Source organism: Rhinolophus hipposideros, assembly GCF_964194185.1.
Source record: "Rhinolophus hipposideros genome assembly, chromosome: 11".
Taxonomy (NCBI): Eukaryota; Metazoa; Chordata; class Mammalia; order Chiroptera; family Rhinolophidae; genus Rhinolophus; species Rhinolophus hipposideros.
The window spans coordinates 64849398-64862575 of record NC_138057.1 but is presented as its reverse complement, the minus strand read 5'-3'; the positions used below and the strand labels follow the sequence as shown (position 1 = coordinate 64862575).

General features: G+C 43.2%; 1 protein-coding gene across 1 annotated transcript in view; it reads right to left on the bottom strand.

Annotated features, from left to right (window-relative positions):
* Window positions 1–1070: 1070 nt before the first annotated feature.
* The window catches only part of SNX30 (sorting nexin family member 30), a 95261-nt gene continuing 83153 nt past the window's right edge, over window positions 1071–13178 (bottom strand). Inside the window, exons 8-9 of the mRNA XM_081066116.1 lie at window positions 9781–9933; window positions 1071–7237 (exon numbers count right to left, since the gene is read on the bottom strand). Coding sequence (XP_080922242.1) covers window positions 7178–7237; window positions 9781–9933 — 213 coding nt within the window. The 3' untranslated portion in view covers window positions 1071–7177. The remainder of the gene's footprint in view (window positions 7238–9780; window positions 9934–13178) is intronic.

The following is a 13178-nucleotide window of genomic DNA, read 5'->3' as shown; positions in this document are numbered from 1 at the left end:
GTTGCCTCTAATGCCAAGCAGCTTAGGCCTGGCTCAGACTTTCCTCATTTTTGATGATCTTGACAGTCCTGAGGAGTCTGGTAAGGCATTTTGGTAGGATGATCCACCATTGGAATTTCATGTTTTACTCATGATTAGACTGGGTCTATGGGTTTAGGGGAGGAAAATCATAGCAGTAAAGTACCACATTCGTCATCAAAAATATGTACTGTCAACATGACTTACCTGTTGATGTTGACCTTGATCACCTGGCTGAAGTAGTATTTGTCAGGTTTCTCTACGGTACAGTTGCTTTTTTTCCTCTTTCCATACTGTACTCTTTGGAAGAAAGTCAATCTGTGCAGCCCACATTTAAGGGAGTGTAGGAAGAGTAGGGAGTTATGCTCTTCCTCCTTTATGGTGAAGTATCTAATTGTCTTGCATGGGAGATTTACGGAAAGGCTGAGTCTTGATCCAAATATCTTCCTTTTATCCCACTTTGCTGCCTCATTTTATATGACTACAGATTTATATTGATGATGTCTATTATCAGCAAGCCAAGTTTAACACCAGTTTAAGTCCATTTCAGTACCTTGACATCATTAAGCAAGCCTAACAGAGAGCAAACTGGTCTCTAATCTGCAACATTCTAATGATCTACAGACATTTTTGCTTTACATAACATTATAGCAATCAAAAACAAATGAGGAAATGACTGGTTCTGACCCAGAATATAATGTTGTGCTTTGCTATGGGATGGAGTAGGAAGAAATCCTTCATGTAATTTCCTGGGCTGGCTGCCAGCCTGCCTGCCAATCACGGTTACAGATATGGTTACGTACAGACACGAGGTAGTTTCTTCATTTCCCCAAACTGGTGCCAACTTATAGATGTAGGAGCTGGTAAATTGAAGATAAGTTTATAAAGAAGTGAAGACGAATAAAAATAGTTCAATTATATTTTGTTCCTGTTGCTTTGTGTATCCTGATTCTTGCAGGCAAACTTGAGAGAGAAAGAGAAAGAGAGAGAGAGAAGAGGCATGCATGTTTTCCTCTCTAATAAAGGGGTACAAATGAGAACATGACTCAAGGTAAAGAAAGCATCTTTTATAGGTTTATTGGTCCATTACTTTAAGTTAATTGAGGTAAAGAAAACTTTTTAAATTTACAAGCTAACAGTTTATCAAGCAATACAAATTCTTTTGTTTACCTCAAAATGTAATACTAATCCCATAGTAAACAACAGAATTTTTTATACACAGATATATGAAAAAAAGTGGACAAAAACCTTGTGCCAGCATCAAAACTGCAACAAACACTCCTTTTTTTTCTTTTTTCTTTTTACAGTCTCTGGGTTCCATAACAACAACAAGAAAATGGTGCCATCCTTTTTAAAACTTGGTAACTTCATGAAACAAAGACTTTGATCTGTAAATAAATCACTTTTTCACCTACACACATTCTCGAGCACATTTTTTTTTTCACAGCTTTTGATTTGGCTTAATGGCAGCATGGAGAGAAGAGAACACATTTACACAGAGGACTTTATCAATACCTCAGCAGGTTTTTATTCTTTTAAAATTTTAAATGTAAAGAATGATTTCTAAAAATAAGAAATACAGTCCATAATTTGGACATGACCTAAGCAAAAGTTTTTCTCTCTTTTTCAACAGTTAAAATACAAGTTAGAAAGTCTGCTGGCAGTTTATTTCATGGGAATATATCAGATGTACATCATTTCTCAATGCATTCCCAACGCACAGACACCAAGGGAGCAGGTACACAGAAGTACAATGGACAGGGCATCTACTGGACAGGACCCAAACCTCAGAGGTGTCCAGGTGAACGGTGCTGACTGTTGAGAGCTGCTGGTTTGTTATTTGATGAAGGCCCAGCTGGCATCATTTTAGCATACTGATTCACATTGTTGCTTGCAATCTACTTTCCTCATTTCCACACTTGAGGAAAAAGCAATCCCCCTTTCTCCTTTCTAGTATCACTGGTGGCTGGACGGTTGGTCTGTGACTGTGAACCGGCCTGTCAAACAGGGGTGTTGACAGGTGTTATCTGCTTTCACCCTGCCTACAGGGAGCCCAGAGTCACATGGTAAGAGGGTGACAATGCTGAGGGAGGTGCATGTGCAATACTCAATCACTGGTTTTAAGAGTGAAAGCTCTGTTAAAACGGACTAAATTATGTGAGTCAACACAATACATTTTATATTTTTGGCATTTCAACCTGTGGAGGATTTCTTTCTGAAACACACTGCTCTGAAGCCCCCACAGTATCTCTAAAGAGCTGTTCTGCAGAGTCAGGGTAAACCTTTCATACTGTCACAATCTATGGAGTTCTTTGTGTCCACGTGGTTTGTCAGTGATATATCTCCTCTACAACCAAAAGCGTGCCAAAAGGCACTAAATTAATCTTTCACGTTTTGAAACAAAAAAAGGTTTTGTGGTCCCTGTGTTTCCTGACGTTATCAAAAATATCATTTGGCAATAGCAATACTTAAGCTTTTTCCTCCCAAAAGGCAGTCTTAATTATGAACCTCACTCCCTTGCTTGTTTAAGAGAACTGAGGGCTTGCAGGGTTAGACCTCCAGTATTCAAGCTGAACAACTGATCACATTTCTGAAACCTCTTTTTATCCAGAATCTAGAAAACACTAGTTGAAGAGTAAGGCATTAAAATAGGTGTTGACAAATTCTCACAAAGCAGAGTTAGGATTTTAACATTCTGTACCATTTTTAAAGGTCCGGACTCATGGATTTTCAAGTGCTAAATACCCAGAATGTTTATATATGAGACAAATACCTTACTGGTTTGTTATTTTTTCCAAAGCACTTACTTACAGGCTATCTATAAGAGTAAAAATCACCTGGATAACATATTTTTCTGCCGTCATAGAAGGGATTAGACAGCCATACCCAGAAAGCATTGCAAACCCATATGATTAAGAAAAACCAGTCAAACCCCCTGAGATACAGCCCCTCCCCACCTTTTCTAATGCAGTCAGCCCTGATGCTCTGATCTGTGCAACTATGGGGAGGCCAGATATCTCTCAAACAAAAAGCTAAACACCTATTGAATGGGTTGATTCAAAATCAGGTCTATTTTATTCAGTGAATTAAAAAAAACAACAACACAAGGAATGAGACAACTCCATCACACCCAGCTCAATGTGTAAGTCTGGCCCAGGGGATGACATTTTCCTCAAATTTACTGATAAATGCCACCTGCCATCAGAATAGAGAAAACATAAGCAGTGAGAGGACATGTCCAATCTGTTGCCATCTGGAGGACTTTTGTGAGAGGCAAACCCATGTTGCCAACATCATTTTTTAAATGGGGATGGCCAAAGCAGTGTTATTCCAATCTTATAATTAGATTACCCAGAGTCCACAGCCCTTTAAAGTAGGTACCTGGAAAGATAGGTTCGAGAATTGGGGTGCCCAGCCCTGACCACAAGCAGCGCGCCTTCGGAGCGGAAGCACCCTGTGAGGCAGCCAGAGCTCAGATCTAACTCATCCCAAGATCCGAACACGTGAGGCCAACACAGACCTCGGAGGTTGCTCTGGACCTTGCTGTCCATCTTCTCTCACAGCTCAGGATAGAGTGTAGACAATGGCTACCCTATAATCCGATGAATGGCCTCAAAACAGAACCAGGTGCCCGCGGTTTCGATGCTATCACTGGCAGGGCTAAGTCACACAAAGTCTGGGTGTTTCTCGGGCTGACACCATCCTAAGACAGAAACTCCACTTGCACACTGCCACATGCCCATCACGCCCTCCTCTGAAGCACAACTCCCTGTCATTCCATCACAAACGGCGGCCTCACTAGAAATGAGCAGCAAGTGCGCCTTAGTTTCCTCACGAGAAAACACGCTCAATTTAACCACATGTAGAACATACTCCAGGTGTGGCTGAAATTTGGCATGAAGGCAAACTTACGTTACATTCACCACAATCCCCAGCGTTGTGCTGGGTTTTGTGATTTCAGCTAAAGAAAGGTGTCCGGTGAGTTCAAGGAGCAGCACAGTGAAATACGAGCCAACCACCTCCATAATTGCACTTACCTGAGCTCACCAGGAGTCATTATTAAGTCTTATTAAAGGAGAAATTCCAACCCCAAACCTGGCTGTGTTAAGGCGTTCCCTCCTCCATTAGGAGGAGTGGTTGCCTGCTTTGAGCAGAGTAGCCTAGAATCTTCTTATAGATCCATCACATGATAAGGAAGAGCAGTGCCCCCTCTGCTACAGATTACAACTGCCCTCTTCAACATTATTTGCTCTCTAAAATTGGCTCCGTTTCTAGGAATTCTCTCTGCTGCCTTACTTAGCCTGTATTTTTAATCTGGGTAAATGAAACCTTTCACTTCCCAGGCCCAGAGGCAGCTGACAGGGATGACTTTCCATTCCACTGCCATGCGCTCACACCTCAAAATCTGTCTAGGTCTGTCTGCCTGAAGTAAGGCGCATCTGCAAGCAAAAACCTCCTGGAAAATAAATACAAGACGGGAGTTGGTGAGCTCAGCACCTCGACTTTGTGGAGCCAAGAAGGCTGGGGTGACGAAGCCTCTACGAGGCCGTCTTTGGCACAGAAGTCTCTGGTTACACTTCTCACAGGGAATCACTTTTGTGCTGATGGAGATAAAGAGGCGAATTCTCTGGGCTGCTGACCCTCAGGGGCCCAAAAGAGGCGTGGGAGTGGGAAGGGCTGGAGAGCCTCCATCTCCGCCCACTGCCCCTTTCCTTCTGGTCCAGGCTCCTCACCTCATCAGATGCCAGCCTAGACTATTTCTCCAAGGAAGCCTGTAACATGCCCCGGTTTTCTCCGCTCTGTTATCAGTGGCATGTAGGAGGACAATCTACCTTGTGGGAGGACAGTCTACCTTTTTCCAGTTCCCTCCGCTGTCTTGAAGCACAGGAACATTACATGGAGACCAAACAAATAGAGAAAGACGAAATCCCAAGACAGCCCAAATCTCTTCAGAGCCAGTCTTCTGTCTCCAATAACGTAAGGTAATGACTATAGACCTCACTCCCTTCCCCATATATCCCAGCGAAGAACCTGATGATTTTTTGAAGGGCTGCCTTCTTTCGCAACTAATCCTGACAGGAATGTAGCAACTAGCAGCAGACTAGACTCTAGTCTTGCAACTCCTTCCATAGTTCTTTCCAAGTATGCGTTACACTGGGAAACATTTTTAAAGCACATATTCCACAAAGCAAGGCTTCACACATTCCCAAAGTTGAGCATTTGTTGCTGGGTCAGTCTAGTATCTTCTGTCAAATACAAATAGACGGCCATCAACCCAAAATTAGACATACACCCTGATTCCACCAATGAGCTGTCACGTTGGACCCGGGCATCTACACCTACTCCAACGTGATGGTTTAGAGGTAGAATGAAACACAGAATCACCACTCAGGGTAGATGGACTGTTCTGACCCTTCTATTTCAATGAATCATTTCTAATTGTACCAACCTGAAAATTCACATCAAAGGATTTTACACTGGCACGAATGGGGTCTAAGAGTGCAGGCAAGTACCGATGGATATAAAAATTATAACTTAAACTGTGACTTTTTCAAACATGATGAAACAGAACCATCCAACTGTGCCATCCAACTGCTGCCCCAGCAGCGTCACAGCTGCGGCTGACCAAGGTCAACTCTACTGTTAGAAGTGATTTCCACGTGCTGCACGCTGACTGGTGTTTGCAGACAAACTTCCACATGCAGCCGTGTCTCAGCACAGCTGCTTCAGTAAAGAAAAAAAATAACACCGCTTATTTGAGACTCAGATTTATAACTTTATAGGATGAGTCACAGACAAAAGAACACAAATGTGACACACGTAGCTTCATTTCAGGAGAAGAAAACAATGAGTTGAAAGATAGATCCTTTTTTTTGTCTGCTTGTTTTGTGTTCATATGAAAAGTAGACCTGGCAATAGTTTGAAATAAAGATTTTTAGATGCGGCCAGCAGTCCCCAGGAATTTGGCTGCAAATTGAGTCTTTAGCTTAACTAGAAGCAAAGAGTTCACTGTTGCACTTGTCATCTTGGAGGCTCGACCAGAGGCTGACTTTTCTTCCTGACCAGGAAATATTAAGGGTTAAAGCACTTCATGTAGGACGTGCATACGGAGTTTACAAAATCTCGACTATGTCCTAACAACATGCCAGCCTCTCACCACAAAGTCACTTAAACATTCAGTGGACACCACAGGAAACATTTAACTAGGAATTTGGGGTGAGGTAAAGGCAACTGCATAAAGCAGACGTGGGAGGCGAGGCTTGATATCTACCCCATGATCTCAACTACTGGGGAGCTACTCTGACTTCAAGACAACAGATATCCCCTCACACTACTCTGATGACATTTAATGAGCCAAAGAAAAACGCTGAAGAACTTCACAGAATAAAATGCACCTTTTTTTCATTTTACACAAAAACAGTTTCTAATCTACTACTGCATTCTAGTGTCGGAAACAAGTTCAGGGAGCACTGCCCCCTCAGCTCCCCGAGACATCGCATAAGGACAAGGACGCTGGCTTGCCACTCTAGCACAGACGCTTTTAGACAACGGTCTTATACGAACCAGAAACCATAAATCCGGTGTCAATCATCACAAGCAGGCAGCGCGCCACACTCGCAGCTACAGGAGACTGTACATTAAGGACTTCCCACGGAGGTGACAACACCTCTTTCTTGGCTGAGACAAGCCAATGCCCACAAAGGTCAGTTCCAGAACCGCCATGTATCCATGGAAAGCAAGACCTGCCTTCTAGTCATGCCTTTCTCATGTCCCTGAAAAGCAGGACCCGAGTTCTCTTCCATAACAGAAAACTCCGCTGTCCCAAAACAGGAAACTGTAATGAGATGTCAGAATGTCACCTGAGGGTTGTCTCGTCCCTCAATTTCAAATCTTTGTAGTGTTCCATTTCCTAGGTTCCTTCACAACACGGAGGTATGCTTTTTTTGCTGAGAGATGATTATAGTCTTATAGACTCCACCAGGGAATAAATACTAATTGAAAACAAATGTCAGACAAAGGAAGGTGGAGAAGGGAAAGAAATACAGGAGAAGAGATGTTTCTGTGGTTTTCTCAGCGCCGCCTCTCTGGCACTGTAGGGACATTCCGGTATGGGGCGCCATACCCTGTGTAGGTAGAAGAGTCTGTCCCAGGAAGGAACTTACTTGGCCTCTTGTTTTTCCTGCAGTAGTGGAATGATCGACTCCCACGCCATGAGGCACTGAAACAACATACGCACACATTATCAGCATCGATTAATTCTGCTCTCACCGTATCAGCGATTAATTCTGCTCTCATCTACCTTTTACTGTCAATCCTGCTGGGTCAACTTTGTCTAATGACACCTATGTGTATTATCCATAGCTGTTAGAAACAAGGGAGGTAACAGGTGCTTGTTTTGAATACATCTCTCCCATCTCTACCAAAGACAGGAGTGTCTCTCCAAGGCCTAAACGTCCACACAGCTCATGTCCAATGAGTGGAAATGGATTCACTGAAATTTTTCCACTGAAAGAAAAAGCAGAAAAGAGACCAGGCTGCAAACCCTTGATGAGGCCCCAGGTTCTCAGCTAGGATGGAGACCTGGCTCCAGGTAGGGGTGGTGCTTGCATAAGGATGTAGGTCATATTGGAATGAGCCAGCCACCGGACTCTGCGGGGGTGGAAAACCCGCTCTTCCTCACCTACCTTAGAGTCACTCGTATGGGCTACTCCTGGATCTCCCAACGGAAAATGATGGAGGGAACTCTATATTTACTGAGTTTCATTATGTGCAAACACTGTTATGTATTTTGCAGTCACTATCACTAGTTCTCACAAGTCTATGAAGTAGAATTATTATTATTATTATTATTTATCACCCGCTTACTTCAGAGATAGGGAAAATGAGACCCAGAGAGGTTAAATAAGTTGCCCAAGACAACACAGCTTGTAAGTGGCAGAGCTCATGATTCCAAAAACAAATGTTCTGTTCTCTACACCAATCCCTTTTCATTGCAGATCCTTGCGTAGGGCCAAGAAACTTAGATGACTCTGGTACTCTCCCCTAAGAGCACCCTGCTTAGCAGAAATGACTACTTGTGAGCAGTCTTTGGCAAAATGGGAAAGACAGAGGAATCACACAAGGCCTTTCTTAGAAGCAGTGCAGGGGTGAAGCAAGACTTTGTGCTGAGTCATTTCAGAAGAGTTCTGAGGAGGAGGGAGGCGAGGCATCCTTAGGTCAAGCCAGGGAGAAGAGTGGTGAAATCGCTCTCTGCTTCCCTTCTTTGGTGACTCTGAGGTTGGAGAAGAAGCTAGACTCTGACCCTCCCTTACATAAGGAAGGCTGGGGAGCTTCAAGGAGTTTGCTTTCAGTGAGAGCCCCAGGGTAGGGTCCATGGCATTCTGGGTCCGGCTCTCTCCCTAGGCCATCTTGGATCCAGAAGGGACCTTCTATGTCAGTGATGGGGAACCAAGGCCACATCAGCTTTCCTTTTGGTCCTCAAAGGCTCAAGCTTTTTTGTACCTTAGGACCTTTGCATAATGTTTCTTCCTTCGCCTAGAATACTTGTTCCTCAAGTCTTTGTCTCTGAGACTCAGATTAAATGTTATTTCCTCAGATTGGCCTTTCCTGCCCAAGCCATTTGCCCCCTTCCCTCCGTAATTATGCCCACTAGTATTTTCTCCTAGTTTCCTGTTCTTTACCTCACTATGAAATGGTGGAATTCTTGGATTAACAAATATCCTCCACTAGACTGAGGGTTCCTTAATGGCAGGAGTCCTGCTGTTTTGTTCATTAATGTGTACCCCTGCCTTGCACACAGCAAGTACACAGAAAGCAGTTGTCAAATGTACGTAGGAGCCGAGGCAAGGCCCCAAGACAGTGATCCGGTCTGTGGTGTATGGGAACTCATGAAAAAAACTGTTTTTAATAGTTTTCCTTTGTAATCCGACGTACATTTTTTTTAAGTATTTAAAAGCAATATTTTAAAGTCTATTTTTATTAAAAACAGTCAATATTCAATGTCAATTGTAATTAAAACATTTTAAAAGGTGGAAAAGGTAAAGGAGAATAAGAGGTTAAAATTTCCAGGCATGAAACAAATAAGTCATGGGGATGTAATGTACAGCACAGAGAACCTAGTCAATAATATTGTGATAGCGTGGAATGGTGTCAGATGGTTGCTGGACTTAACATGATGATCAGTTCTTTAGGAGTATAAATGTTAAATAACTATGGTGTATCCCTGATACTAATATATTATATGTTAGCCACATTTTAATAAAAGTCTTTAAAAAAATTATTTTGATAAGGGGTCCATAGGGCTTTGTCAGATGACCTAAATGATCCATGGCTACATACCCGTGTATGTAGAACCACAACAAGTGATTACTTTAAGCTATAACCCCAAAGTAACCCCAAAGCCTCCATTAAAGTAACCCCAAAACCTCAACAACTGAGGGCATCCCTGCGATGAAGGCCTGATTGACTCTGGGAAGCAGTTAGCTGCCAGGACCAAAGGGCACAGACATCAACAGTGAATGAAAGTGAAACTCTTGTGGGCCCCTGGGGAATCTCTGCTCCCAAGCTCAGCACCACATCTATCTAGCACAGAGGGGCAACGACATGCAGGGGCTACTAAGAATAAGTACATCATGTAAGGGAAGGAGCTGGGCCTGGCAGGATCCCTGCTCCTGGATTTCTGACAGGCCCTTACAAAAGGCTCTGGCTACTGGAAATGCTTCCTTAATGAGAGGGCTGTGGTCTTGTCAGCATACTCATTACCTTCTCATAATATTGGATATTCTTGTCAGCCATTCCCATGAGCAGCTGCCGGAAGTCCTGCCTCTTGTTGTTCTGCCACCTCTCCATGTCGGCTTTCAGATCAGCATTGAAACATTCCATCCGATCCTGACATTTCTCAACATCTGCTGGCACCTGGAAGGAGGACGCGTAAGTGGGTGCTCTGTATGTGTAACTGGTTTCTCATGACTCAAGCTCCCCTGCTCACACATTTGTGAAGAGCCAAACTACTACATTAAAATGCCATGAACACACTCTTTCCTCTGGAGGCATTTGTTTGAAGGCAGAGTCTAGGGTTTTCAGGTCTAAGAAGGAATTATGAAAAAGGCTATATTGACCCAGATCTTCAAACCCTCCCAAACAAAACAGAGGCTCATGGGGGGAAACACCCCACCCCATTTACAAACAGGAAGAAGAAACATTGCAGTTTAGTCATATATCTTTGCTTCTTCTTTTATGTTTTACCTGTCCATACATAAAAATGTGCATAAGTTTTACAAATATCTAACAGTATTTGGTATTATCCTGCTAGTCTCCTGTTTCCCATAACGAAACTAGAAAAGAAGGTTTTCCTATGTCATGTGAACTATTCCATCACTTGTGAAGTTTGATAATGCCCATCCTCTTAATCAGAGAATTAATTGCACTAAGAAGACTATTTGCTGGCTTCCTCCTCTGAACCCCACATTACAAATAAACTGGAAACTTGTCCACGCACTCAAGATAGCAGGTCATCAAATGAAAAGTTAGTTAGGTAATTCTTTGGAAACAAGAGGAAAATTGTTTATGTGTGGCGAAAGAATCTGAAATATAAAGAAGAAAAATATAACAGGCTATTTCAAGTTTTTCTTAAAGAAGTTCATAAGATTTTCTCAAAATGGAACTATGTCATCTGAATTTCACAACTTTCACTTTGCTTTGATGAGTTTCAGCCATCCTAAACAGCTAGAGAGAGCATTCAATATCATGAGAAGGTAATGGGATATGATTAGCCAGTTTACCAAAGCATAAAGCTACCTTCTCTCCTAACTCAAGAGCTGTACTGGGCCCTGATGGTGGCCAGGGGATCAACAAACCCAAAGTTGGGTCAAACACCTACCTATCAAATGCTTCCCAACCACAAATGAGGCCTTGTACACTTTGTGTGCTGGGGCCTGTGAACCCCAATGTCTCCAAGCTGTGGATCACCTTCAGGGTCAATCTCTACCAACCAGGGAAGTTTTATACCCAGCCCTTATGGGCAAGGAGCTGACCCAGAAACATCAATTATGGTAAGGCCAGGCCTGAGGGAGCCAGACACCTTCAGGGCTTCCAAAAGTGCCAAAGGCACTTAGCCATCTGCCACCAGACCATTTGGAGGTGGCTGCAGTACACGGAAACAAGGCAAGTGTGGGGATTCACCCAGGTCTGGGAACTAAACTTGGGTGAGACAAGGATGAATTAGAGAGAAAGATATAGCGACGCATCCTGGGCAACTTGAAAAGAAGGAACTTCTTTTAAGAGGGGAAAAGAAGCCTTTTTCAAAGCACTTAAGCTTCTGGAATTAAAAAAGAAAAAAAAGACTTGACTTTTTCTTCTGATGCCATGACTGAAGTCAGTTTTGCCTTTCTCTGCTGAATCACCCATTACTGCTAGCCATTTCAGGGGAAACTGAAACAAACAAGAGTGCCCTGGTTTTACTGCACCCGAGCCATTCCCCTACAAATGCCCAGTGAACCAGCCTCAACAAACACTCAGGGAGCCAGTGTCTCTGGCCAGGCCTCGCCTCCCTGTAGGCACAGTCCAGTTCCCTTTTTCCTCTCCTGGGCACTGCTCATTTTAGCATCTGGGTGACAGTGCCTGGCAATACTTTCCGGTTTGCTTAATAAAATTACTTCAGCAAAGAGGAAAAAGGAACGCTCTGAAAAGAGAATCTTGTTGGGGCACACAGAGAAGAGGGAGGCTAGGCTGCCTGATTCAATGGAGTTCTTAGGTAGGAAAGATGTCTGGGTCTGTTCTGTGGATGGCAACTCTGGCTGACCCACAAAAACTAAGAGTCAGAACTATAGCTCTATATTTTATGATAGCCTGAGCCTCGCTTTGGGAGATACTTTTGGCTTATCATTTTCACAACACACCCATGCTTGGCAGTGAGGAATACAAAAGTGCTTAGGTCTCAATGGGCCAACTTGTCTCCAGTCACCTACGGTCTACTTGGGAAGAAAATGAACCTGCCTGGACAGTACGTGAGGTGTTACAAGTGTTTTCACTTCGCTCTTGAGCCCGTGATGAGCGTACTGAGGTGGAACTGGACAGTGAGTTCCACTGGGATGAAGGATCAGGCTTCCTTCGAGAAATACCACTGAGTCAATTCTTCAAAGATGATAGAAGTGGGGCATGTGATGACATGAGAGAGGGCACTCTAGAGTGACAGTATATGCAAGTGACAGACGTGAGAAAATACCCAGATCCACCTCAGGAATAGCTCACAGGCCATAGTATCCACAAAGGCATAGGGAGAGTACTCCATCTGGCAAGACCGCTGCGCGTAGAAGATAAGAAGCCTGGGACTCTTCCTGAAGGGCAGGTTTTCTGAGGTCCATTTAACTCATGCCCCTTTTTGGAAAATAAAAAGGCTTCGTGCTTCCTCTAACTACATAGACAATCATGGAGCCAGACTTCCAGAGTTTGAATATCACCTTTACACTTACTGGATGGATGACTTTGGGCCTCGCTATGCCTCATCTTCTTTTTCTAGATAATACTATCCCACCTGACAAGGTTGTTATGAGATTAAATGAGATAGAATGGATAAAACACTTGGTGCCTGGCATATATTAAACACTCAACAAATACTTGCTAGTTCTGATCAGTATCAATATTACAAATTGATGTTCACAAAAGATAATCTATCAGTTGCATAGTTCCTCGGGTCAAAATATTTTATTGAGCTTTATTCCAGTCTTAAAAAAAAAAGAGGTTACTTTTGTCATTTTCCAAATATAAACTATTATAATATAATTAAATATGTTATTTCAAACTTCATGCTCCTCTTCACCCATACAACCCCGCCCAAGATTTCACCAGAGACCAGAGATGAGTGAACACCAAACTATGCTGCCATGAGCTCACTCTCTGCACACTGGAACCAGGGCAGTGACTATAACACCAAAAGGGAGAGGATAGATTAGATCAACCTGGTGGAAACAGAACTGACAGATTTGGCAACCAACTGAATGAGCTATGATACAGAAAGTCAGAGAAGAGCCTGACATGTCTACTCTGGATGAGGAGGGTGGCAATAGTCTACGTAAGGCTCAGGGACCCACCCTCCACAAGAGTGTGCTAAAACAACTCAACAACAAAACAAACAACCTGATTTCAAAATGAGCAAAGGACTT